General features: G+C 43.6%; 1 protein-coding gene across 15 annotated transcripts in view; it reads right to left on the bottom strand.

The window, feature by feature from the left end:
- LOC133132160 (EH domain-binding protein 1-like protein 1) overlaps nucleotides 1–25,372 on the bottom strand; it is a 44,619-nt gene extending 19,247 nt beyond the window's left edge. For 10 of the 15 annotated variants that reach the window (XM_061247372.1, XM_061247373.1, XM_061247375.1 and 7 more), the window contains exons 1-15: nucleotides 24,566–25,372; nucleotides 14,319–14,376; nucleotides 12,416–12,511; nucleotides 10,974–11,027; nucleotides 9,781–9,959; nucleotides 8,880–9,013; nucleotides 8,316–8,390; nucleotides 7,385–7,981; nucleotides 6,292–6,468; nucleotides 5,718–5,900; nucleotides 5,049–5,360; nucleotides 4,699–4,872; nucleotides 4,092–4,151; nucleotides 3,002–3,224; nucleotides 219–1,256 (exon numbers count right to left, since the gene is read on the bottom strand). In XM_061247372.1, coding sequence (XP_061103356.1) covers nucleotides 219–1,256; nucleotides 3,002–3,224; nucleotides 4,092–4,151; nucleotides 4,699–4,872; nucleotides 5,049–5,360; nucleotides 5,718–5,900; nucleotides 6,292–6,468; nucleotides 7,385–7,981; nucleotides 8,316–8,390; nucleotides 8,880–9,013; nucleotides 9,781–9,959; nucleotides 10,974–11,027; nucleotides 12,416–12,511; nucleotides 14,319–14,376; nucleotides 24,566–24,669 — 3,464 coding nt within the window. In that variant the 5' untranslated portion in view covers nucleotides 24,670–25,372. The remainder of the gene's footprint in view (nucleotides 1–218; nucleotides 1,257–3,001; nucleotides 3,225–4,091; nucleotides 4,152–4,698; nucleotides 4,873–5,048; nucleotides 5,361–5,717; nucleotides 5,901–6,291; nucleotides 6,469–7,384; nucleotides 7,982–8,315; nucleotides 8,391–8,879; nucleotides 9,014–9,780; nucleotides 9,960–10,973; nucleotides 11,028–12,415; nucleotides 12,512–14,318; nucleotides 14,377–24,565) is intronic. The other 5 variants (XM_061247380.1, XM_061247374.1, XM_061247377.1 and 2 more) reach the window with 5 other exon arrangements.
- Nucleotides 25,373–27,538: the final 2,166 nt, after the last annotated feature.

The following is a 27,538-nucleotide window of genomic DNA, read 5'->3' as shown; positions in this document are numbered from 1 at the left end:
TGTGTGTGTAGCGTGTGCCATATTAGCAAACTGCCATCACAAAGAGTTCACAGCATCACCAAGCTGAAACAGGTGTGATGTTAGAATATTGTTAGACCCACGCCAGCCAAAATCAATACATGTCACTGTACAAGAGCTGTGTTTCAAGCGTTGCGTTGAGTAAGGACCCGGTGAATGGGGGAAAGATGAGCTTGAAGCATACGCTGTGCCCCACTTACCGCTCATCCTGGTGTCCCAAGGCTGCACTTGCAGCCACTTCCTTCAAAACAGTAAAACTTGGCTCCTGCTGCCTCTCAACATCTTCTTTTTCCAAACACTGACTTTCCTTTGAGATCTGGGGCTTGATTTGCAACTCAGAAACGGGAAGGAATACCTCGTCCCTCTCCTTGACTATCTTCTGAACACTCCTGTTGACTTTCTCCAGAACATTCTTAATGGCTACCTCCTGAACATTCTCATTGGCTGTCTCAGGAACATTCTCTCTGAATTTCTCCTGAACATTCTCATTGGCTGTCTCAGGAACATTCTCTCTGAATTTCTCCTGAACATTCTCAATGACTACCTCCTGAAAATTCTCATTGGCTGTCTCTGGAACATTCTCATTGACTTTCCCCTGAAAATTCTCATTAGGTGTCTCCTGAACATTCTCATTGGTTGCCTCAAGAGCTTTCTCACTGGGTTTCTCCTGAATATTCCCTTTGGCTATCTCATGAACAGTTTCATCCACTGTCTCTGGGAAATTCTCATTGGCTGTCTGCGGAACACTGTCATTGGCTGTTTCGCTAATGTCCTCATTGTCTTTCTCCTCAATAATCTCAAGGGCGAACTCATGAACATTCTCTTTGGGTTTCTCCGGAACATTCTCAGTGACCATGTCATCGAAGTCAGGTTCTGGCACAGCTAAGGGAGCAGTGACCAATGGTGTCTCATAAGGGGGTGGGGGAGGTAGGTGAAGCTCAGGTGCTGGGCCAATCTTCTGCTTCGGCTGACTGGATGCTTCCTCAAGGTCATACCTTGCCTCAGTCTTTGGTAGCTTTTCAGCAATAATTGGCTGGGTGGTCCTGGCTCGAGACTCTTTTGTTGGGGTACGCATAGCCTCAGGGAGCTCAGGAGAGGAGAACGGCCAGGGAGGGGGCACAGCCTCCATCAGCTTCTCCTCCACCTCTAACTCCTCTGACTCAGCTGGCTCTGTGGGTGGAGAATCAAGGACAGTGGCTGCCCTTGGGAATGTTGGCTGGGCAGCTGTACTCTCAGGGCTGAGGGACAGAGAAATTGGGGTCAGAGTTCAGAGGTCAGGGGGAACAGTGAGGGCATGGCACAGATTCTCTAAAGCAACCAAACTGTCAGCTCCCGCGTTCCTTCCATCAAATCTCTACTTCCTTACACAAGGAATTTTGGAATTCATGAAGAGGCACCACATCCACTGTAGCTGTGGGATTATCACTGATGGAGCCCTTTCATGGCTGTTAATAAGGTTCATGAAATGTACTATTTCAGCTCCAGTTGTAGAGACAGAATAAGAAGCTGACTATCTGGTTAACGTGGAGAATATGTGCTGAGGAATAAAGAAAGTGAGGCCAGAATTGAGAGGGCGGAGAAGCAGAGGCCACACATGACAGCAGGTGAGGAAAGCGGCCAATCAGGTGTGTAAGCACAAAGTAATGGGGGAGGAAGCCCACACCCACTTGTCAGGATGGAATTAGCATCTTAAAAATAGCAGGGCATGGACAGCTGCGTGGGACACAGTACAGGTTTGGCTGGGAAACAAGACCACAGCAAGTAAGACTCTTCCACAAAAAATGCACTACAGACATGTTACAGATAGGAATGCAATGGGAACAAATGGGTCACTGCCATATTAGGCGCTCCAACTGGGCCCGGATGGGAACATCGCACAAACAGCCCCATGACTGGCATTCATCTTTTCCATAGAGCTGCTTTTCTGCCAAGTACTGAGGTCAAACATAAGTCAAACTCATCCCACTTTTACACTCCACACCCCATAGAGCAGTCAGGGAGCCTTTAAAAAAAGCTGCATGTCTGGTGATCAGAAAGGTGAGCAACACATGCCTCGCAAAATATATACTATAAAAAGCATGGGCCAGTCTGACGTTTTGGCTAAAAACGATGATGTTTGAAGGTGTCACTGAAGCAATAAAGCAATAAACCAAACCAAGACATGTAAAGCTTAGAAATGCCCTTTTAAACCAAGGATCAAGCTCCAATGTACGGATTTTATTAAATTCTCAGGCCATCCACACTGCCGTCATATGAGGAGAAGATAAAGAGTTCCACTGTGAGCACTAGTGAAGAACCACCCATACAGAAATCTAATATATGGACATATATGTATATTCCAGACTGGCATATATCACACATATGACATTTCCATATGGGCACACATACAATAGGTCGCTGTACATGCAGGTAACATGCTGTATGTATCTCAAGCCAAATCAACAGATGATTGCTCATGCCATGCTAAAATAAATCTACTGACTACACTACTACACCAAAATCAAGATAAAACTATGGCTAGTCATGCATTGTCCCAAGTGGCATCTATCTATCAGCACTCGTAGATATGATATGTGCCAAATGAACTGCATGCGTGATTGCCTTCAATCCAGTCTGCTACATGGACACATGGAGACTGGCCATATTTTTCATTCTACTTTTTGGTATGCTAAACATACATTCCGTGCACATGTACACTAGAAACCAAACTGGTGACAACAGACAAGGCAGTTGCTGAGTGTCCATGTTGTGTGCTCGTGCTGCACGCGTGCACTGCAAGCATACACTGCAAAGGTCCACAAAGACACTAATTTTCGGAGGTGCGCAAACAAGTCGACAGCTGGGGATGGCCAGAATGTCATTTTGTCTGTGTGGACCCTCGCACCAGCGCGGATGCGTAAAGGAAAAATTGGCCTTTAAGCGGTCAGTGCGTCGACCTGAGCCAAGCAGACCGCAGCTACGAGGACTCCACCCAAGCACTTACCTGATGGCGGTCTTCAGAGGCTCCAATCCCTGTCCTGCCCCTGCTGTCCTCTGATTGGCTCCTGGGGCGAACGTGGGGATGGGCTTGACCAATAGCGGCCTCTCTGTGGTGGGCGGCGGGAGCTGGTTGGCGATGCTGATGCCGCCCGCCGAGCGGTGCGTCCGCTGGGCCTCATCTTGCCGGCCGAAGGTCAGGGTTCTGGGCGTGGTCGCAGACTGCACCCCTGAGGAGGAGAGCGAGAGGAACAGGCCAGGTCAGGGCCTCGTAGCCAGAAGTGAAAATCCTCCCCAGTATTTTGTACCAATCACCTGGATTTGCTAACGAGCACAGCTCTTTTTAGCCAGGGGGCAGAAACACATGGGTGGGTGAAACACATGGGAGGGTGAAACACATGGGAGGGTGAAACACATGAGAGGACTTTTACTTTCTGACTCCTGGACCCCTATCCACCTCTGCTCATAGAAGAAGCATTCTGTGGCACCAGAAGCTAAACTACTACTGCTACTACTACTAAATAATTTTGTATATGCAGCATAAAATGTATTAATGGCTGCCCTAACATTCATGTTTTAAGAAACCAATTCAAAATGTAAGAATGAGCTTACGAATAAATCTATGAACCTAGAATAGTTTGGAATGATTTTTTTTGCACAGTTCCTCCTGTGATCTCACCCATACAGTATGTTGGCCTTGTTCACATGAAGAGTGACACTACTCCACTACAGGGTTACCAGCAATCGAGTACCACTTGTATCTTAATCTTCTACCACTACACATTGCACTAGCATTTTTCATCTTGTTGTAGCACTTAATCATATCTTGTAATCATGCTTCACTTCTAGTTTATGATTTTCCATAACTTTACTGACTTTACTAGCCTATGCCCACCGTGCAAACTAGACTCAATGTTTATGACTATGGATAACTGTTATCTTATGAGAATTGTACCTTATCTGACATGTATTCTGTAGTTGTTCAAATGACCTTTGGTATGCACTTATTGTACATTGCTTTGGATAAAAGCTTCTGTCAAATAAAATGCTAAGTAATGTAATGAGGAACATTACTAAGAAGAGAGGGTGGCACTCACTCTGAGCTGCAGAACCTGGGGATTCCACTTCTGTCCGAAGATTTGAGTCTCTATGAAGCTCTGAGAACAAGAAAACCATACACTGTCAACAAGCATGCAGACAGCCCCCACCCCTGTCACTGCAAGTCAGAGAGACCATATGCATTCTCACTCTGGAGAGCTGTGGTGGTGTGTTCACATAACTGGAGGGTTTGAGTCAGCACTGGAGTAGCGTCTGAGCTGCGTTTGAGTAATTGGTGTATTTGAGTAAGTGCTGTATTTGAGTAAGTGCTGTGTTTGAGTAAGTGCTGTGTTTGGGCCTATATCGTATTTCAACTGACGGTGCTTTCAACATTCATTCCATTCCATTACATTATTGGCATTTGGCAGATGCTCTCATCCAGAGCGATGTACAGTCGATTAGACTAAGCAGGAGACAATCCTCCCCTCGAGCAATGCAGGGTTAAGGGCCTTGCTCAAGGGCCCAACGGCTGTGCAGATCTTATTGCGGCTACCCCGGGATTAGAACCACCGACCTTGTGTGTCTCAGTCATTTGATGTAAAGTCACTGTCAGTCTGCGCCCCTGGCCATTGTCAATGCACATAGCTATACCCCCCTGCTCTGTACCTAGGTGCGCTTGGCTGGCCAACGGGGCGGGGGGTTGAGAGGGGGCTGCTGGGGGGGGTGCGGGCAGAGGGAGAGTGTAGGCCGATGACTCAGAGCGAGAGGAGATGACAGTAGAGGGCGTGGAAATCTCAGGAGCCACACCCTGGGGCTTAGACTCAGAGAAACTCTCAGATTCTGAGAGAAGGGAGAGACGCCAGAAAGACAGCACAAAATGTGAAAGGGTAAATATTCAAATCATCACAAATGGTGAACAAGAGAGACAGACAAGACTACTAGCAGAGCATTGTTTGGTGAAGCATTTTGAGATTGCTATAGCAACCAGAATTGGCGAAATCTCTCTCGGTCTGTACCTGACATGGAGGCAACAGTCAGAGCCGAATCAGGAAGGGGTGGGTCAGAGAACGGAGAGGGAGCAGGAGGAGGAGTTAAAATAAGAGGAGGGGAAATAGTCAGGGGAGGAGACAGAGGGGACAGGAAAAGGGGAGGGTAAGGAGAGGAGACTGGATCGCACAGGGCCTCCAGGTCTGGTCTGGTCTGCAGGGGGACGGGGACCACAGGCTCGGCCGGAGAGGAGGTGAAATAGGAGGAAGGGAGACCGGAGGAGAGGGGGGTCTGGACTCGGGGTGTCCGCCACTCACTCCTCCAGGGTGCCGAGACGGAGGCTGAGAGAAAGAGGGATGAGCGGAGAGAAAGAGAGGAATTGGGTGCGGAATGAGCTGTGGTAGGAGGAAGGAGTACAGGCAAAAGGAAGGAAAAGGCATTAGTACTGACAGACGCCAGCACTAGGAGAGAGGCTCAGTCCTGTGGCGACAGCAGACGGAAGGCCTTGGAGCTTTCTCATTGTGTGGCCCTCTATCTCACAATCTTCTGACAATCACTCACAGTGTCTTTGTGAAGGAGCCTGCCATGTTCTACTGCACTGAGGACATTTCTTCCCCCATTGGTTGTCACTATGGCTCACTATGGCTCACTATGGCTCATTATGGCCCACGTTTCTGCACACTGCTCTGTCTCAGTACCTGTCTGAGGGGCAGAGAAGGCACCCGTCGATGGGGTAGGGGCAAAGGATTTTGGGAGGGTGGCCGATGCAGATTTGGGCGAGACAGGTGCACCCGTGAGAGAGGTGGGAGAGGAGGGCATAGGGCCGACAGTTGGGGCAGACTGAGGACTCCAGAAGTCAGAATCGGCGGCAGAAGGGGATTCTGGGAAAGTGAGCATAGCAGAGACAGCAGGCAGACACAGATGTAAGAGGGAAGAGGAGAGTAGAAGAGATGGAAGTATATTTTTTATATACAGCCATGCCAATAAAGCATTATTGAAATGGATCCTGCGCCACAGCGTAGGATTATTGAGTTATGTAGCCAGATAACTACATAAAGTAAAACCCAGAACAGTTTTTTTTACTTTAGAAAAAAAGAGCTCCGGTTTTACTGGGTGCAGTTATCCGGCTGACTCAGTCATCCTGCTTTGTGGAACAGGCCCCAGAATTGAAAGAGAAACAGAAAAAGAGAAGTAAGCACATTAGCAGATCAGAAATAAGAAAGGCACAGGGAGTCAGGAACTGGACAGACAGGGGTAGGCGTGACCCCGTACCTGTCTGTGGGCTAGGGGGCGGGGCAGGGAGGAAAGCAGAGGTGGAGCGGGAGAGAGAGGAAGTATCCGCCCAGGGCTGGGGGAACGCAGGGGCCACAGAGCCAGCTTGAGGGTCCGAGCCTGGCCAGGGGCCACTCTGATCTCCAGCAGAGAGTCTCCGCCCCAAAGACAAGGGCACTGAGGGCCAGTGGGAGAGAGAGATAGAGATAGAGAGAGAAAGAGAGAGAGATAGAGAGAGATAGATATAGAGAGATATAGAGAGAGACGGAGGGAGGGAGAGAGAGTCACAGAGAGAGAGAGGGAGAAAGAGATAGAGAGACAGAGGGAAGGAGAGTCACAGAGAGAGAGAGGGAGAGGGGAGAGACAGAGAGGGGGGAACAGAGAGAGAGAGATGAAGACAGAGGAAAAGAAAATAAAGGAAGAGAGAAGAGAGAAGAGAAAGTGTCAGTGTGAGAACAAGGAAGAGGAAGGAAGTCACAAGAGCATGTGCCAGATAGAAAAGGCTGAAAAGCAAATTTTTTATGGGCTGCTTTTAACTCGACAAACTAATAGGCCTAATTAACCTTTGGATCCACATATTTTCACACAGCTTACTTTGTGTGGATGGGAAATTCCATAATCGTGTGGTCATTTTTTACATCTTTCAACTTGTCTTATGATTTTTAATACATTTACATCTTACTTACATTATTTAAAGAGTTTTAGATTAATGTTTCAGGAGAAGCTGATGTCTACAGATGTGGCTTAATAGCATGCAGGTGATTCATTATGTCTGTTCAGGACAAACAATCTTATATACAATATATACAATACATAATACAATTTGAATTGCATGCTGTACATCCAGCAACATAGGTGTTGATGACTGGAGGGTGAGGGTTCATGAAAATGGGGTGGATCTGTCATGTTCTCAATCACTCCCAGATTTGAACCAATCATACTATTTTGTAATGAAAATAGCCTTTTGATTGGTTTGTACAAGTGATTGACAGGACATGATTGCTCAGTGCATTTTGAGATTTTTGAAGGCTCCCTCTCCTGTCACTAAACACCTGTAAACACTGCACCAGTGAGTCCGTCTGTCTGTCAGTACCTGAGCCAGCAGGGGGCTGGAAGATTTTGGGCAGTGCCGGCGGGTGTGCCCGGGATTGGGAGGGCAGCGTGGGAGCGTAAGGGGGTGGGCGAACCTCCTGCGGGGCAGAGGGGAGAGCATCTGGGATGGACAAGGCAGGGGGGGCCAGGGGTGCAGAGGGGCCTGGCTGGGACGGGTGTGACTGGAGGGAAGATTTAGGCACTTTGGAGGGAGGGGGTACAGAGGGGCCTGCCTGAGAGGGGTGTGACTGGAGGGAGGATTTAGGCACTTTGGAGGGTGGAGCACCAGAGCCATACTTCGCTTTCACAATGACAGCGGATGAGGGAACTGGGGGGTGTGACTGGATGAAGGTTTTAGGCACTTTGGCAGGATCGGGTGCAGGGGGGGTAGGGGGTACAGAGGGGCCTGCCTGGGAGGGGTGTGACTGGAGGGAGGTTTTAGGCACTTTGGCAGGATGGGGTGCAGGGGGGGTAGGGGGTGCTGGGGGTGCAGAGGGGGCTGGCTGGGAGGGGTGTGACTGGAGGGAGGATTTAGGCACTTTGGAGGGCGGAGCACCAGAGCCATACTTCGCTTTCACAATGACAGCGGATGAGGGAACTGGGAGAGAGAGAGAGAGAGAGGCAGAGAAAAAAGAAAAGAAGGAAAAAGAGAAACAGACAGAGCAAGGGTGAGACAGGCAGAAAGGGAGAGTGAGAGCAGTGGCAGAAGGTGTGAAATGAAGAATGAAATGGTATAATGAATGGCAGTGACTGCCTTCAGACACACAACTATGGAAATGAAAGCTAGAGTTGCTAAAAAATAATTTTCGAAATCACCGATTGCCCAAATCCATGTACTACAGCGGTGTGGTAAAAACGATACTAACAGCAGCCTAAGAGAAAACAACTCCAGGTTCAGACATTTGGGGGGGAGAGAGGTGAGGGAAGGGTACCTTTCCTCGGGTGAGAGGACACCACCGAAGGTTTGCACTCCTCATCACGCACTCGACGCATGGGCGCCAGAGGGCCTGACGGACAGGAGGAGGGAGAAAAGAGAGAAGAAAGAAACAGAGTGAGGAAGAGAGCGAGAGAGAGAGAACAATGACGCAGAGCAGAAAAGATGGATAGTGGAAGGAGGCAGGAGGGGCAGGTGAAGGATGAGGGTAATGGGCATCACAGGGCACAACACAGAGAAGAGGAAGGTGAAAAGGAGAGGATGAGGAATAACAGTCAGTTCAAGAAGACACAGATGGACAGGGGAAGAAAGCCCAAAGAGCCTGCAGGAGATTCTGAGGAGTGCTCAACAACACATGGGTCTGAGTCTGTGTGTAACTGTGTGTGTGTGTTTCTGTGTGTGTGTGTGTGTGTGTGAGAGAGTGTGTATGTGTGTGTGTGTGCATGCCTGTGTGTGTGTGTGTCTGTGTGTGTGTGAGTGTGTGTGTGTCCATGCCTCTCTGTGTGTGTCTGTGTGTGCGCGCACGCGTGTGTGTGTGTATGTGTGTGTGTATTAGTTGTACCTGCAGCAGCCAGGTTGGCTCCAGTGCTGGCCCTCTTGTCTTCGTCATCATCACTCTCATTGAAGTCATCCAGGTTTCCAATGTCTGTGGGCTTCACACTCATCAGACTGGCCAGGCTCTGCATGTCCTCATCACTAGGGGTCAGCACTGAGTGTTACTGAGTTTAGCGGTAGCGGGTAATAATAAAAGGCAGTTTAGCGGCAGCGGGTAATATAAAAGGCAGTTTAGCGGTAGCGGGTAATAATAAAAGGCAGTTTAGCGGTAGTGGGTAATATAAAAGGCAGTTTAGGGGCAGCAGGTAATAATAAAAGGCAGTTTAGCAGTAGCGGATAATAACAAAAGGCAGTTTAGCAGTAGCGGGTAATAATAAAAGGCAGTTTAGTGGTAGCGGGTAATAATAAAAGGCAGTTTAGCGGTAGCGGGTAATAATAAAAGGCAGTTTAGCAGTAGCGGGTAATAATAAAAGGCAGTTTAGCGGTAGCGGGTAATAATAAAAGGCAGTTTAGCGGCAGCCTGTAATAATAAAAGGCAGTTTAGCGGTAGCGGGTAATAATAAAAGGCAGTTTAGCGGTAGCGGGTAATAATAAAAGGCAGTTTAGCGGCAGCCTGTAATAATAAAAGGCAGTTTAGCGGTAGCGGGTAATAATAAAAGGCAGTTTAGCGGTAGCAGGTAATAATAAAAGGCAGTTTAGCAGCAGCGTGTAATAATAAAAGGCAGTTTAGCGGTAGCGGGTAATGATTAAAGGCAGTTTAGCGGTAGCGGGTAAGAATAAAAGGCAGTTTAGTGTTAGTGGGTAAGAATAAAAGGCAGTTTGCCGGTAGTGGGTAATAACAAAAGGCAGTTTAGCGGTAGCGGGCAATAATAAAAGGCAGTTTAACGGTAGCAGGTAATGCTACTCACGTGGCCTTCCCCTCCCTGAGGAACACGCAGGAGAGGGACAGCTTCAGCGTGGCCTCCACCACCTTCACCGATAGCGGTTTCAGCTTCAGCGTCAGGTCCGTCTGCGTGGGCGTGGCGCTGGCAAACTTCCTCATGTTCACGTCCACCGACGCCAGCACCTTCCGATGGCCCTTCGTTTCCTGTGGACGAAGCCGGGGAGCAGGGCGCACCGTCATTACATCATTCATCAAATAGTTTTGCATTACGCGCTAATCACATTTTCAGCACTTGACATGTTATCCTAATAGCGCTTTCTGCTGTTTTAGTGTCCTGAGACACCTGAAAACCTCCCTTGCTAAACACATGGTAAATGGACCTTTTACAGTGTACAATGTTTATAAATTGTTGTTCAACCATCATCCTTTATGAGCAAATGGAGAACAAGAATTACCCCACTACCCACCAACAAAAATGTTTAACAAATTGAAACAGTACTCAATGTGCAATGGCTGCTGGGATAAATTACTCATAAAATGACAATACATTTCATAGAGCCCTGACAAGCAGGAAAAACAGACTAAATACTTTAGTCTTTGTTTCTGGCAACAATGAACTGCAACAAAACAAAGCTTGGCTTTTGAATAATTAAGCACTTTTTATATCATCTACAACAGAATATTTTGGGAAAATAACTGCTTGTATTATTTTAGAACTTTTATTTCCTCCAGGTTGAAATGAAACTCCAGTTAAGCAGTCACAGTCTGCCCTGCCTAGAATGTGAAGACCTACACCATCACAACCAAGTATCCTGTGTACGTCAGTGCAGAAAAAAACTTGTTTACATATTGCAAGATGAAAAGCCTGCGTTATCCAGTCAGCATCTCACTATATTTAATCCCAGTTATTTTATTAAGCCATTAATGTCCTGAATGGTTTTTTTTGGGGGGTTTTTTCTTGATCAAATCACACATCCGTTGAAATACTTTTGTATGAGGCTGCAGCATGGGTCATTCTAAACATACTACTTTTTAGTCATTAGTCACAAAGGGTTTCTTTTTACACCAAACAGAATGACATCTTTTCATCACATACTATTTTAGTCAAATGTGGGTGAATTGAATCTAAAGATTAACATACAGTCATCTTTATGTTTCAGCCGCCAGGTCTCCAATGGACCAGGTGCGGTAGCACACCACGCACACACAGACACTCACATTCTCGATGACGAAGGTCCACTCCTTGTCTTCAAACACATCGGCATGGGGATCCTGCGAGACAAGGAACAGGCCTGTGACTAAGAGCAGCAGGTTAGTAGGAGCTTGGCTTAAAACTACCACAACCGTCTAATCACAGAATCCACATTCTTCCTGAATAAAGCATGTTCTTCCTGTCTAACTAATGCATGTTCCTGCCCTTTCTTTTACCCATTTTAGAACACAATGCTCAATTGTAACCGGGAACTCAGGGAGGGCACACACTAGCAAGCAATGCAATGTCTGCCAGCTATAGTGGCCCGGCTTTGCACGGCAGTGTTGGCCAGGCATCCCTGGTGTAAAATCCGGCTATGACCAGCTGGATATTACCAGCTACCTGATGGAAACAAATCTCAGGAGGAACCAAGCTATAGAAGGGGAGCCCATCCTTTTCCCAACATTCATGGCAACGGTCAGCTCTGACATGAGATCTTGGCCATGGACTGGACCAAGACCATCAAAGGCAAAAATACAAAAATATGGAATATAGTACTTTTTTTGCTCATTTTAGCACAGATCTGTGACACACACACAATGTAAAAACTCCTTTCACGTCACATAATATTTTCCACCTCGTCGAAGTTGGTAGGAAAGGACAAGAATAGTCTTGCTTTCTGCATAATATTTTAAAAGATTTTCACCCCTCTGTCCCAGAGCTTTCCCAGTGCCATTGTTTTGTTATTTAAATAATTTGTACAGGCAAGGTCGGAACAACAGTCCAATGAGTTTTGTCAAGTCAAGAATGGCTTTGTTTCAAAAACCCTTTTGTTTCTTTTTGAGTGCATCTGGGTTGCAATTTTTGGGTTGCTTCTCCACACCTTCTCTCAATGTTTTAACATCTATTCATTGTTTTGACTGCAGTGTCTGGCGAACTAGTGTTTGGTATTCATTTTATAGTTATTCTATCATATTGTAGGTTCCATGTATTCTGACTTCTCTATTCTCAAATCAAATAGAAGGACGTACTACCCTAAGCTGGACAAGAACGGCAGGATGTGGTGAGATGGCTTCTCCAGCTCCACAGATCTGGAATAGAGATTGAGGTACTGGGAATGGTGTGCCACAGCAGATTGCCAACTGCTCTATCTGGATTTGCATGGGTGAGGTTTGGGTTTGTTGGTAGCTCTAAAGCTGCTGTTGATTATCTGACTATTGAGAAATGCATGTAATTTGGCAATATCCTGTTTTTCCTGTGGAATGTTCAATGTGTATTCGTCAATGGCGGATGACATCTATCCAAGGCTCCCTTGCACAACCACTGACAGATGACTTCCCCTTGTACCATTCATTCTGAGAGTCTGTGTCAGGAAAAAAAATGTCGGGGTCACCATAGTGACCCCACTCATGGTGATCGGGGTGTCTCTTCTCACAGTGTGACGTGTTTCTGTTTGAGACGGACGTACCTTGAATAGCGTGACAGTGATGTCCACGTTTTCCGGTACCGGCCACACCACCATCCCCCGGTAGGGGTTCTTGATCCCAGGCTGCCATCCGTGGAGCTGGACAGACATGAACCGAACTTGGGTCAGAACCAGGTGATAACCAAAAGCATAAACCTTCCAACATGGAGAAACCAGGGCACTGTGAACTCAGTGTGAATACAGTGTGAATCTGTCATGTCCGCTTGGGCTGCTCTACTGCTGAGTCTGGGGTCAACCATGGGGTCAACCCCTCTGGCAACTCAAAGCCTTGCTTGCTTGTGTATACACACTCACCAAGCATGTTATTAGGAACATTTTCACTTTATTACACCTACTTATTAATGTGATTATCAAATCAGCCAATTTTGTGGCAGCAGTGCAATGCATACAGTCATGTAGATACGAGTCAAGAGCTTCAGTTAATGTTCACATCAACCATCAGAATGGGGAAAAAATGTGATCTTTGACTGTGGAATGATTGTTGGTGGCAGACAGGGTGGTTTGAGTATCTCAGAAACTGCTGATCTTGTGGCATTTTCACGCACCCTAGTCTCTAGTTTCCAGTGAGCAGCAGTTCTATATATGCTCAATGAGTATATATATAAATATATATATATACATATATATTCTTTTTTTTTTACCTACTTATTTCATTATTTATTTTTGCATAGTTCCTTCTCCTATTACTTACTTATATATCGCTTAATTACTTATTTAATTAAATAAACCTGTTTACTGCACAATCTGAAGGAGTGTGTCACACCAACATTTCATTGCATGTGACAAATAAATCTTGATTCGCTGGGTGACACAATGGCTGAAAAGAACTCCTGGCTGCAAAAATGTCATGGTCAGGATTTGATTAAGGCAACAGAGTGTACCACTACACCAATAGCCTCAGAGCCCATAGGTGGTACATAGCTTGCACAAAGTACTGCTAAAGACAGGAAGAGATATTGTATGGAGTGTCAAAGGACAATATAGACAGAGTGCTAAAGGTCGGTATAGATACAGTGCGGACAGCTACAGGTTAATATAGATAATGTAAGGAGCACTGAAGGCCATTACAGTGCAGGCAGTGATAAAGGGTAATATAGATACTGATGGAAGAGCTAAGAGCCAATATCGCTCCATTTTGGCTCCAGATATGAACCCCATGAAAGATGAGCTAGAGAGCCATGCAGGCATGTAAATAAATACCCGTATTTCTCAAACAGACCTGCGTCTCCCTGGTGTTTTATATCACAACTTGATACTGCTGCCACTGCCACTACAACTGTCACTCATCAGTACTAGAGCTGCTACTCTCTGCTGTTACTACTGTTACTGGTGCGGCTGAAAACATTACCGATGGAATATGTTGGTCATTAAAACACTCTGAGGATGGGCTCCTCCCTCAAGTGTGGTTCCTCCAAAAGTTTCTTCGTAATTTTTTCCTTGCCACTGTTGCCCTTTGCTTGCTCTTGTGGGGGATTAGGCCACTAGATTTTTCTGTGAAGTATATCATGACAATTGCCCTATACAAATACATTTAGATTTGTTTTGATTTGATTTGCTGTTTATGCTTTAGTAAGAGGGGGCAGGGTAGAGCTTGGTAGAGGGTTGCAACCAGAAGGTTGTGGGCTTGACGCTGGGGTGTCTAGGCTGGGTTGTTTCAGTAATCCTTAATTTGTGTGAACGAGTAGTGTCAAAACTAAGACTCGTGTGAGTCTCCCAAGAGAACGGAACCCACAGAGTAAACACTATCAGCACAACTAATCAAGTGTTTGTGTTTTTTATGGCTAAAGACGATGATTGCCGCTGTAACTCCATGACTGATATTTATATATTACGTAAAATAGCAGTTATAATTGATAGTATAACTGTTGGTTGTGTCACATTTTACCTTTGAGCAGATCCGTCTGTTCCTCCTGGTCCATACCACTCTCAGTTTGTCTGGCTGCCTGTGATAACAGAAGATGTCATATTAATATCACACTAACATTAACATTGCATAAGAAGCAGGAAGATCTTGGGTACTGAGATGTACAACATGCACACTGATTCTGTGGAAGTGTTTATGTAGAGACCTGCACATGTACACACAGTCACACACCCTCATGAACATGCACACAGTACAGACAGCCTCGATAAGACCCCCTCTTATCAGCCATATCTTTGCCAGACCTCAGTAAATCCAAGCTTTTTTTGACCTTTCACCTTTCAATCCTCAATGGCACCGTGCCACAAACGTAATAATTTTCTCCAGGGCAGATTCTTTTCACTGGATTTTGCATATCATCGGTAACCACAATGAATTACCTTGAGAAAAACTCCTTAGTACATTCAAAATGATCAATTCATTTTTTGGATAACATTCCCTCCGACTCCCTTCCAGTTATCTTGTTGATATCAGGCAATCATTCATCGAAGTGGACGAGCGGGCCACATTCATAGCAGGTTCCCAGAGAAAGGACGGGGGGAAGATATACAGTAAGAGGGGCAGATAGAAAGACAGAAAAAAGAAAGAAAGAAAACTGAAAGAAAGAAAGAAAGAAAGAAAGAAAGCAGAAGAAAGCTGGGAACACTGATGCGACAACGCGAGAAAGGCTGTCCAACAACAACTACGATCACAAAGATTTTGTGGCACACCCTTTTCACACTAACCACACCACAGACACTGACATGCACAAAAATAAATTCTGGATGCAAAGACAAGCACAAATACAGATGCATAGGTATGGAAACACACACACACACAACTTAATGCACATGAACACAAATGCAGATGCAGAGGCACATAAATACAGACACACACACGCACACAAACACACGTGTGCCTCCCCCACCATCAGAACACATCTCTCTGTGTGACTCATGGGGTGTGGTGGCGGGGGGTAGGGTGTAATGGTGGTGCGGTCGTCGGGGGATACAGAGAGCTAACTTTTCGAGGAGGGCAATGAGAGCCAAGCCATTCAGTAACTCAGAAAAAGGAAGAGTACAGGCCATATTTTGTATTACGCTGTGAGAATAATCTGCAAGGCTGCAAGCATTGAGAGGTATTGTTTACGGCTTATTGTGTTTCAGATATGCTGGGTAATACAAATAGCGCAATGTTCCTTGTTAAAAAATATGAATTTGGTGAGATGTGTGGAGCCATATCTGAGACCCCCTGCTTGGGGAATTGAACCCCCTGCATGGCACTTTCTCAGCTGTGGTCCTTCTCTCGCTGCTACCCTGTCTGCATTCTGCCTGTCTGAATCAAACAAAAACCATGAAAGGAGGGCAATCTGTCATGTTACCCTTTAAAAAAATATATTAATCTTGGTTTGCATCCGATTTTGACTCAATAATTTAATACATTAATTAAAAATTTAACATGGCATACCACCCTGCGGCACGCTGTTTTTGTATATTTGCTGTTCAATCCCAGTAATTAGTTGTCAGTAAAACTATGGTGGCATTAATTATTTTTGACTATAGTATGATGTTCCTGTTGATCTCTGTCTCAGGCAAACCCCTGCCACTTAAGCATAAGGCATTATATTCCACGTATGCTATAATATTATTATTAGTGGTAACATAAGCCCAGGACACGGACAAAAACACACACACAAACATACACACACACAGACACATGCCTTGGAGAGCCTGAATATGACATATCACTCAGTATGACACAGATTTTGGCCACATTAGACCCCAGTGCGAAATGGGAGCAGGCTTCGTCAAATCAAAAACAGCTGGTGAGATGCTAATACAAGAGTCGAATAGCGACTGAAAACACACTGGAAACCCATAACAACAATATTTCCACATCCCCACCCACCCTCAAAAGCCTCTCAAGGAATTTTGAAAGTATTTTTCTTAGTTTTCATTGCCTCACTGGTGCTATGTGAAGCAGAAAAAATGCTCTGCATAATTAAAATATGACTATGTTTATGGTGGCTAGTGGCTACCTTAACATGTTTGAATTGTGTGTGTCATGTTAGCACAAGCCACTGAAATCAGGCACATGAAAAATAGGAATGGTAAGTGTCACAATCCATCTTTTAAGGCCAAATTGCAACTTTTGTTTTATGTTTGTTTTGTCATCATATTTAAGCTGCCCTGGTGAAAAAACAGCTCAAGCTAGGTTTTGTGGAAGCTGGTTGTCCAGTTCAGACCAGCGCTATACTCAACATGGTTTGACCAGCTCAAGCTATGTTTTGAAACAGCTGGTAGCTGATAATCTCAAACTAGATTTTACACCAAGGTGAAAGACTATAGTTACAAACAGGCAGAGTCTTGTCCAGACAGCCATTGTGAGATGAGTGTGGCTATCTGCAGTGGATCTGTAATGACACAGCCACAATCACATGGAAACCATTAGGAATAGCCCTGCTAAAGAATGGCACATCAAATATGGAGAGGAGTTAGGAGTGTGCCTCCAGTTTGAGGAGTAAGCTTTAAACAATGAAGAAATGGCCTGAGAGCAGATGTGTGTACAGCTTGGAAATGTTCCCCCAGCCTCCCCCCAGTGACGTAGCGATATTTCCTGTCTCTGGTGGCTTACCAAGACAAACAGTGTTCTATTAAAATCATGCTGAAAAATAATTAAAGTGCCTGTCGACGATGACATAGCCTATAAGCAAAGAAAGTGAAAGAAAGTGAAAATGGAGAAACATTGCTCAAACGTTCATAAGGTTGTAAATATGTATAATAATGCTGTTTTCTGTGTTATTTAACTCAAAGGGCAGAAAGGCAGAATTTATTAGAACTGTTTTTTAGAGTGTAGCCTATCCACTTAGAGTTATGATGTGTTGTGTGTTCAGAGATGCTCTTCTGCATACTGTTGTACACTGTTGTAATTTGTGGTTATTTGGGTTACGGTCACCTTCCTGTCATCTTTGACCAGTCTGGCCCTTCTCCTCTGACTTCTCTCATCAACAAGGCATTTCTGTCTGCAGAACTGCTGCTCACTGGATTTCTTTTAGTTTTTTGCACCATTCTTTGCAAACTCTAGAGACTAGTCTGTGTGAAAAGATCAGCAGTTTCTGAGATACTTAAACCACCCTGTCTGCTACCAACAATCATTCCACGATGAAAGTCACTTAGATCACATTTTTTCCCCATTCTGATGGTTGATGTGAACATTAACTGAAGCTCCTGACCCGTATCTACATGATTGTTTGCATTGTACTGCTGCCACACAATTGGCTGATTAGATAATCGCATGAATAAGTCAGTGTAATAAACTGAAAATGTTCCTAATAAAGTGATCGGAGAGTGTATATGCACAATACAAAATATTGAGTTTGTTCCAAAAAATTGCAGATATGTAGATAGCCAGAAAAAAACTAAGAATTGTTTCATAACCAGAGAAAAATGGGAAATGGCTTATCCTGTTTCCATTGGACATATGAGTAAAAGCTGACCTTTGACCCCCAAATGAGAATGACAGGAATAGCCATTTTGGCTCCTGACTGAGCGCTGTCTTTGGCTCTGGTTTGAGTTCTGTTTACATACAGAGGTGTGGTCTATCTAGTTCCTCCGTAAATATGGAAAGTACAAAGAAGCCACGTGCCTCAACACATAACATCTTGCAGCAGGTTGTTTCAAAGGTCTCAATACCACTGGGTTATTCATAAACAGAAATTAATAGCACCTGGGCTGTGTTTTTTTTGCTAATAGTACTTATGCTGTTTTAATACAACATTCTTTCAAGTATCATGCTTTTTTGTATTGTCTGGCTTTTGTAAACTCAGACTGACACATAGATTTCCACGACCCTATATGGAAAAATTTGAGAAGCAAATATGCAGAATCTTCTTAATGGATAGTGAAGGCCTTTTCTCAGAGATAACCAGACAAGGTAACTTGCACATGCCTCCGTTATCAGACATGAGAGTCTCATGTGAATCGCTTTGGGCCAAATTCCCAGTAAAACTCTGGAATCTGTGATTCCCTAAACACATTCCAGTGCACTTTCCAGAACACTGTAATAAATTATTACTTGTTTCATTAGCTTTTTATAAACATTTTTTTACAAAAATGCTGAATGTTGAAAAAGCGTGTGTGTGCTGGTGGAGCGGGAAAGGCCGCGTTCGTTTAGCACTGAGCCGACAGCTGTACAGTGGGAAATCCACAGGGGGGTGGGAGATGGGCCCAGTGGCAGTTTTCTCGTTCTTTCTCAGGTTGCAGGCTCGTTATAGCATCGGTGCGAATAGGATATAAAGGCCACATTGGGTGGGGAAGGCACGGGGGAGCAGTAGGGCGGCATGGGGTAGTAAAAATAGACAGGGCACTGGCTGGCTAAACCATGAGGTCAGTGGGCTGTCCGCCCCCACGGAAACCACCGGAACGTCTGACCTGAGGCGGTGGCGTGACGCAGTGTCAGCTGTCCGAGCTCGTGAACGCCACGCTCCCACCCAGGTGACGGTTTCCGACCCGCCTGTTCAGCCAGCATTTCCAACCCCAGTACAGTCCAGTTTACATTGTTTGTTTTTTTCTCATTGAACAACGAAACATCCTCCCAGCAGTGCCATACAATAGTGTACAGTGCAATAAGGTGTACAGGGGTCCAGCTTTACAATTTGCTTTAATTTACCCATGTGTTGTACAGATTACAACTGATTAGCTAAATAAACACATTTAATTCAGGATTTTGGACTCTCTATCGTGCATATTTTAAAAAATGCATTTACTGTTGTTTCTTACTTACTCAAAATAATTTAATGAACTGAGTCCTATAACTGACTAGTGACTTCACCCTGGTCAAAATGGAAAATAATCAACTGGTCACTCTCACCCCTTTACACACCATCTTGTCAATTCCTTTATGGCATGTCACTATTCAAACAATTCACACCACACTGTGCCATCATTTGTTCATAATGCAGGCTCGCTTACTAGCCTGTCTACTGTCTGCGCTAGCTCAAGAACAGTGCCTGCATCCATAATGTGAAACCAAAACAATTCGACTTAAACCTGAGTTTAAAACTGTATGAAATGTACCAGACTTTGTCACCTTTACTGCCAAGTATGTCAAAAGAATGCAATGTTGGGTAAGAGCCTTTTCTTTTTGCCAAACAGTATTTGTATCTTTTCATCCTTTCTTAAATGTTTCTTGGCCTTGGAATTAGCATTAATCTCAAGGGGTTCTGGATTTTCCACACACGTTGTGTTGTGATTTGAAAATCTGAAGAGTGCCCATTGGAAACTGTGATTGGACCCTGGGTTTAAACACCTGGTATTAAATCAAAAAGAGCATTCACTGGAATGCTCAGACTGGATCCCCGTGTTTAATATTGGGTGAGGTTTACCAGTTCATTAAGCTATTTTTACCAGGAACATGCAAGTAAAGAGTGCAATATTCAAAAATCCGATTCATCCTGCACACATTCAAGCCTCAGGCTGGAAAACCAACTGATTAACTAACAGGCCTTTCCAAAAATCTGAGTATAATACAATAAAGTTGATTGTGTAAATACAAAAGCATATCTAGGTAATAGCCAGGTATGAGTAGCAAGTAGCAATAAATTTACAGCAAAACACAGCCGTTAAACCCCAGAGTGGAGACATCACACCAACACCTGTCTACTGTGACATCACACCAACTCCACTCTCCTGTGAAATCACATCAAGACCTGTTTTTGTGACATCACACCAACACCTCTCTCCTGTGACATCACACCAACACCTGTTCTCATGACATCACACCAACACCTCTCCTGTGACATCACACCAACACTTGTTTTTGTGACATCACACCAACACCTCTCTCCTGTGACATCACACCAACACCTCTGTCTTGTAAGTTCCAGACCTATCACCAACCCTAAGAAGCCTGTAGCCTGGCTAAGGTACAAGACTGAAACCCAGAAAGTGGTTCAAGCCCTGGTGTAGCCGTGACACACGTGCACAGCTGTTGGGCCCGTAACCCTGCATTGCTCCATGGCGAGATTCCCCTGCTTAGTGTAATCAACTGTAAGTCGCTTTGGATAAACACTTCAGCTAAATAACTTATCATTATTACATCCCACCACTGGCCCTCTGTACTACAATCTACATGTGTGTCTGATTCCCATAGATCTGTGTGTCCCAGTACTGAACAGGACAGGCATATGGGACATATCTTTGGCAATAATGGGTGTACCTCCTTTGGTTACCAGCTCTAGCCTGACAGACCTTATCGGACACTTAATTTACTTCCTTCTTTCTTGTATGTGTAGCTAAAAACGACTCAACCTAATAGCATGCGGTTTTGCCTGATAAGTCATTCAACTGGAGCATGTAAAAGACACACACTAGCAGAAGGTGAACTGAAAAAGCTTCCACTCACATATTCATATTCATACTGTGTGTAAGGTTCAAAGGCCTGTATTAGACTATTGATATTCCCATTAAAATTTCAGCTAAAAAAGAAATATGGATGGAAATATGGTAGGCTGTCTCCTTCACTGCAGAGAAAAAAAAGCTTTCATTAAGGCGGCCCAGTATCTTAAAGGGCAGTTAAAGTTAGAATTGGGCATAGAGAGACACATTGGGCACCCTTAAAGTGGGCCAACCCAGCCTGGTTCTATGCCACTGATGGCCACAATAAGAAATCACAGGCAGGTCAAACGCAGGCCTGCACATGGCCTTCATGCCTACTGAAGGTAACACCAGTCCAACAAGCCCGTTGTGGCTTTGCATCAATGACAATTCACAGTATCTTCTGCTTTTCCCTTATTGTTGTAAGTGGCAGCGTGCCATGCTGCACACACCCATTTTATTAAATTGAACATGAAGATTCACAGATGTAGGTCTACGCCTTGTTCTTTGTTGATTGTAACTTCTCAATATTTTACATAGTGATGCTTGGAGAAATTCGATAAAAAAGTGATTATTGGCTACCTGTGTTGCGTGTCCAGTTAATCTGTATGCTTTGTAGTGAAGTGTAGAAAGCAAAACCTACAACAGGTATCCAGAGAGATCTACCCAACCAATGAGAAAATCCATCCATCCATCCATTATCTGAACCTGCTTATCCTGAACAGGGTTGCAGGGGGGCTGGAGCCTATCCCAGCATACATTGGGCAAAGTCCATCGCAGGGCACACACACCATTCACTCACACACTCATACACTCATACACTCATACCTACGGGCAATTTAGACTCTCCAATCATCCTAACCTGCATGTCTTTGGACTGTGGGAGGAAACCGGAGTACCCGGAGGAAACCCACGCAGACGCGGGGAGAACATGCAAACTCCGCACAGAGAGGCCCCGGCCGACGGGGATTCGAACCCAGGACCTCCTTGCTGTGAGGCGGCAGTGCTACCCACTGCACCATCCATGCCGCCCCCAATGAGAAAAGAAAATCTAAAACAAAACCAACAAAGCCTACATCACACAGAACCTGTGAGTATTAAGTTAGTAAGACTAATCAGAAATCAATAAAACTATATGGAAAAACAAATCTGTCAATATCAAGAATAGCTACTGATGTCATATGGTAATTGTTATTCAGGAGAAAAACATAGAAATACACCAAAAATGTCAAATAGTAGGAAAGCAAACTTTTTAAAATACTAATTACACCTAAGTTTGATGGAAAATGAGGAGGATGGATGTGGTCAGACTGACTCAAACACTGGCGCTGACAGGAAGGAGGGGGGCTGGTTTTAGGGTTTTAGGGGGGTCACCATATGGCCACTGACCATCTAAGGCATGTTATTCTCAGAAATTTCATTCAGCTTTAACGCGGTAGCCATTTACAGTATATCACTTCTGCACAATGGCTCTCACATACCAATACAAACTGGATCCGAGAGCCCACAGGGGCCTTCCTGAAGTCAATACATTTACTCAGGGAAGCTGGGTAATGTAGTCCATATTTAGTAGAGCTACTATTGCCCCTACGTCCCTAGTCTCTTTTTAGATCTTGGCAAAGAAACAAAGTAGGAAGAGCAACTAACTATGGAAATCACAAATAATGATTTTATTGTCTTTTTAATTAATCTATTCGGCCTATAGTCTAAACTATAAACATATTTTCCTGCAGACAGCACAAAAACTGCTCACTAAGGAGTACTGGGAATCATAAGCTTTATTTGTGTCCTACCAGCAGGTACAGCTAATGAGGTGAGAGCATAATGTATACCATTTTTTTAAATCAACGCAGGGATATTGCTTAATTACATTGGGGCATGATCATCAAAGTTCAATTGGGCCAACCCTGTAACAAGCTAGCCTGATTCCCACTTTATAGATCCTTCATCCAAAAAATAATTGATTGATTGGATAATACCTATAATAGTAGCTATATACTTAACTTCAATTCCATTCAAATTAACCGAGAGAGAGAGAGAGAGAGAGAGAGAGAGAGAGAGAGAGAGAGAGAGAGAGAGAGAGAGAGAGAGAGAGAGAGAGAGAATAACTGAATAAATATTTCTTCATAAGCATGCACTAGTTTGGAGTGACTCAGAAACCTGAAGAAGGCTTTCCAGGAACACAGCCTTCCTCTGTGATGAGTGACCTGTGAATCTGTCCTACCAGCCATGTAACAGCAGCCATGGTGCAATGCACCTCAATAACACACATCAGTACTACAACCAAATAAGAGGTAAACTTTCCTCTCCTCCTCAACTTCTTTTTCCACATCTCAGCTTTTACATATAGCAAACTCCTTAGCAAATTTACTCAGTTTCTCAGTTGACTGTAGGCTACATATTTTTTAAGGGAAAATATCTGATTGTGGCTAGACTGTGGACCTGAATATTTGCTAAAAAGTTGATATTGTTTTTGTATCCTTGGCGTTATTACACTGACTGCTGACTCATCAGTGCACCATGCTTTGTGTTTTCAGCCGATAATAATAAAGCCATAAAGAAATACAAGAAGAAGTATGTATTTGCCCCAGTTTTCGGGAAACAATTTTGTGGAATTATCTGCCTAATTTAACCTCACAGCAAGGTCATTATTATATAGTATTTTTTAGTAAAAGTTTCAAGTGAGAGATTACATTGTGTATGAAAACAATTGCAAAGTGTTTGTTTGGACTAGTTAAATAGATATAGTTTTAACTCTTCCCTGACTGCTTTAGTTATCCTTGCTCTTGAATTTTTCTGTGCCATTCTAAGGTCAGTGTGCAATTCAGCTAATTAATGACATAACCACAGGAGTGGTGCTTCTCCCAAAACAATCAGTTAGGAACATAGCTGCAGCCTATCATCAATGCAATACTGCCAATCATACAAGCACAGAAATCATACAAACACATATGCATGCACAGGGCACACATGCATCCTTTCCATAATGACTACAAACAAGAGCAATAGTCCACTAATTAAGAATTTGAAGTCAATTTGGATCAATGAAACAATCAGGGAAATCAAGTAAACAGAATGATGCGTCAAAATAATACTTTTGGTGCTATTGTTATAATATGAATACGCCTGTAGCGTAGTGGTTGAGGTGCATGACTGGGACTCGATGGTTCAATCCCTGGGGTAGCCACAATAAGATCCACAGCCGTTGGGCCCTTGAGCAAGGCCCTTAACCCTGCATTGCTAATCAACTGTACGTCGCTCTGGAATATTTTGCCATTGCCAAATGCCATTAATGTAAATAATGTAATAGCCTAATAAAAAATAATGTGCATAATAATAATAAACAATATATCACGCTACAAATTATATTTAAAATATAGTCATACTCCTCGTTTTAATGCCATTATATCATACTTTTCTGATTTCAACTTCCAATATTTTATTTAATTTTGTCATACTAATTTTATCATGTCTCTAAAATTCGTAGTCTACTGATAATGGTAGGAACAAGCGCAAAGTTAATGCGGAAGTAGCTACATGCGCTTGAGTTTTATCATATCTAGCTTTCTACTTTCACGTTGCATTACAAACTTTAGCAAGGCGCGCTTGCTGTCAAATGTCACTGGGGCAGGAAATGCAACACTTTTAGTTGTAGGCTATCACAAACGATCATTTCAAGCTATAACTATTACATTCATTGTGTAAAAGCAAAAATACATTTTCGGGTAACGGGTAACGTGGGCTATTATAGGCAATATCGGATAACGTTTTGTGTGAAACGCCCTCAAGTGTTCTTTTTTCTTTAGGTTGAGCTTACCCGCTCGAGGAGTGTTGCTTTCAGACAGTTAGCCTACTTACCACTTCTTCGTGCATTCAACTATCAGTTCTTGGTAGGAAGCCACAAACTGAAATTTCGTGGCTTTTTTGCCGACCCGTTGGAGTCTCTTCCAGACTGAAGTCATGTTGATGGGTTCACGGGGACAGGCCGTATAGTGCGGGAATTAATAACGCCTAAAAAGCGATGTCTTGTCTTCACCAACTGTAGTAAAGATATAGAAGCCAGTGACAGTTGCTGTATTCAAATCTCCTGCATGACAAGCCGTATTCGGAGAACCGAGCATGCTGTCGATTTAAACAAGACAGACGAAGTCCTTGTGAATTGCCATCCCACTTGCAAATTGGCGACACAAAATACGCAGGCACAAAAAAAACAAAGCTATGTACGGAAACGAACTACCGCTCATAAGAGGAACCGACCCACACTAATGATACAGGCATAGGTTCGAACGTTTCCTTACTTGGTAGCCTAGCCTCCAATTGTGTAGGCTACTGTCCCTTAAAATAAACAGATAAGCAGTATCATTATCATGTGTAATTAACGTAAAAAGGTAGCCTATATGTTCACAGAATCGCTCTTCTTGCTTGCGACATGCAGTCCTAGGTCCTTGACAATTGCAGAACGGACACAATAAACGAATGGGTTACTTCTTTCTTTTTTAAAAACCACACCAGCTTTGATAGTCCCATAGAGTACTTTGATGGAGTACTTTCAGAACCGCTTCCGAAGGTAGATCCTTCACTGTGACACAGCGTTAGGGTAACTAGCGAGGTAACAGAGTAAAAGCGATACTGGGAACCAGGGAGAGGCACGCAAGGCACTGACGATGAATCAGTATGCAAAGTTGACTCGCTGTATCAAGCTGTCGGTAAAAGTACACCGCTGGCGGTATCGCACTTTGGATCGCGTTTGTTCAGCAGTCTTAAATCGATATCATAATAGTGGGTTTCAGTCCTAATCAGGATTGACATTGTCACGATGATTTTCCCTTTAAATTCACGAGATTAATCCGAACGGAATAGCCTATGTTATTCTATCGACTAATTAATTAATTCAGCATGGCGAAGTAAAAAGCAAAAACTGAGAAAGTCATGAAATATAATTTAATGGTGGTGATGTGTGTGCTTCAATTTATTATTAATATGTATTATTATGAATTAGACCCGCTACTGTTAATTTATTTATTTATTTATTTATTTATTTATTTATTTATTTATTATTATTATTATTATTATTATTATTATTATTATTATTATTATTGATTAAATTAAACAACAACTATTCAATTGTTAAATTCAATTTAAGCTTATGGTAAAAATAATCTATGAAAACCAATGTAACCCTGATAATGCTGATTTGGCTTTATATAAAAAAATGCATTATTGCATTATTTGGCTAGAACTGGTCTACTACTAGCCTACAACAAACACTACTACGCAACTAAAGAAAGAAAATGGCATATAGACTTGATACAAACATCACTTTTGTCCATTTAAACACATTTTTTCCTCCACCAAGTGGAAGTGACAGGGAAAGGGTGGGCAGACTCTGTGAATCTCGGGAGAAACAAGCAGAGGAAGGGGACTCTCGCAATGAGTAAATTATTGGGAGAATAAGGACTCTGGGATTTTCCAGAGTGCTCAGAAGTTTATTTATAAACAGTGAGAGAGAGAGAAGGGGCAGATAGACAGAGGCAGCTGGGTGAGAGTGCTGCTCTCGCAGACTGTAAATGAACATTCGTCGCATAGTAAAATGTCCAGCGTAATGTCCCGTTGGATGTATCTGTAAGTGTATTTAACACTGAACACTTTTCCTGTGCATGTTCCTGTGAAAATATTAGGAAAAAGATTAATTGTTATGTTGTCGGACCCCCAAGGGCAAACTAGGGACCGTTGGGGACAATCATGACTGCATGAGGGTTTGCCTAATATATAATCATGGTAGCTTTACATTGTTTAAAATAGGAATATGAATCAGGATGATGTGTCAATATCATTATTTGTCTATGTGTGAGTTATTATTGCTCCTACAACAACCATATGCACAGGGGAAAGGATCAAATCGTATCATCGTCATACAGCAAATGGCAACTTCAGTACTACCAGAAAACAAAACACATCGCAGACCCCGGGATCTACTGACTCACCACATTATTTCTTCACTAAGCAGACACGCTTATCTGTGACAGCATACACATCATACTTATTGATGTGATTCAGGTGAAATACCTCACCCCAGGCCTAGGGTGTAACAGTTCCCCACCTAAAAATCACACCTGCGACCTTCTGACTTGTGTAGCCAGTCAAAGTGGGTAACGTGCAGCTACAACACTATCTTCTCCCTAATATGTGCTGTGTGGTGTTGCGCTCTCTACTGCTGTACTGTTTGCTGTGCACCCTGTGCTGCTAGTGGTTTTCTCTCACCCTTGGGGGCAGTCTAGACTTGATTGGCTAGCTTTCCTGATGCTTCCCCTCCCTCCAAACAGTAATTCGCAAGGCAGAGGGTATGATTTCACAACACAATGACCCCAGCCCCGGCAACCGTTTCATACATACTGACTCACTGTTTAGACTAAGGAGGATTTAGCTGATATTATTAACCTCTCAAATGTACTCCAGATAACAGTGACATTTGTAATTGAATGAGAAACCAAACCCTCTGCCCTTGCAATCTCAAAACACAGTCACGTTCATCAGTTGACTTCAGGAAGTGATGTCACTCTCAATCATCACTCTTCTATAGTAAATTAACTGAATGCATACTATTTATATCAATGGATCTTGAAAGGTTTATTTTTATCCAACAGTTGATTAACCAACTGAATTTTTAAATGACCTATCCTCTATGCACCTGCATGCTTCCTTCATTTGTACTGCAATAATGACAAAAAAATATTCTATTTTTGGTTTTATGAAACATTTTTTGCCTTGAATACACTTCACAGAATTTTCTCACATTCATAATAGCATCGTAAAAAAATGTCCCATTTAATA

This window comes from Conger conger, chromosome 7 (genome assembly GCF_963514075.1).
Source record: "Conger conger chromosome 7, fConCon1.1, whole genome shotgun sequence".
Lineage (NCBI taxonomy): Eukaryota > Metazoa > Chordata > Actinopteri > Anguilliformes > Congridae > Conger > Conger conger.
Note: the sequence above shows the minus strand (reverse complement) of the source record. Positions and strands in the feature narration are given on the sequence as shown.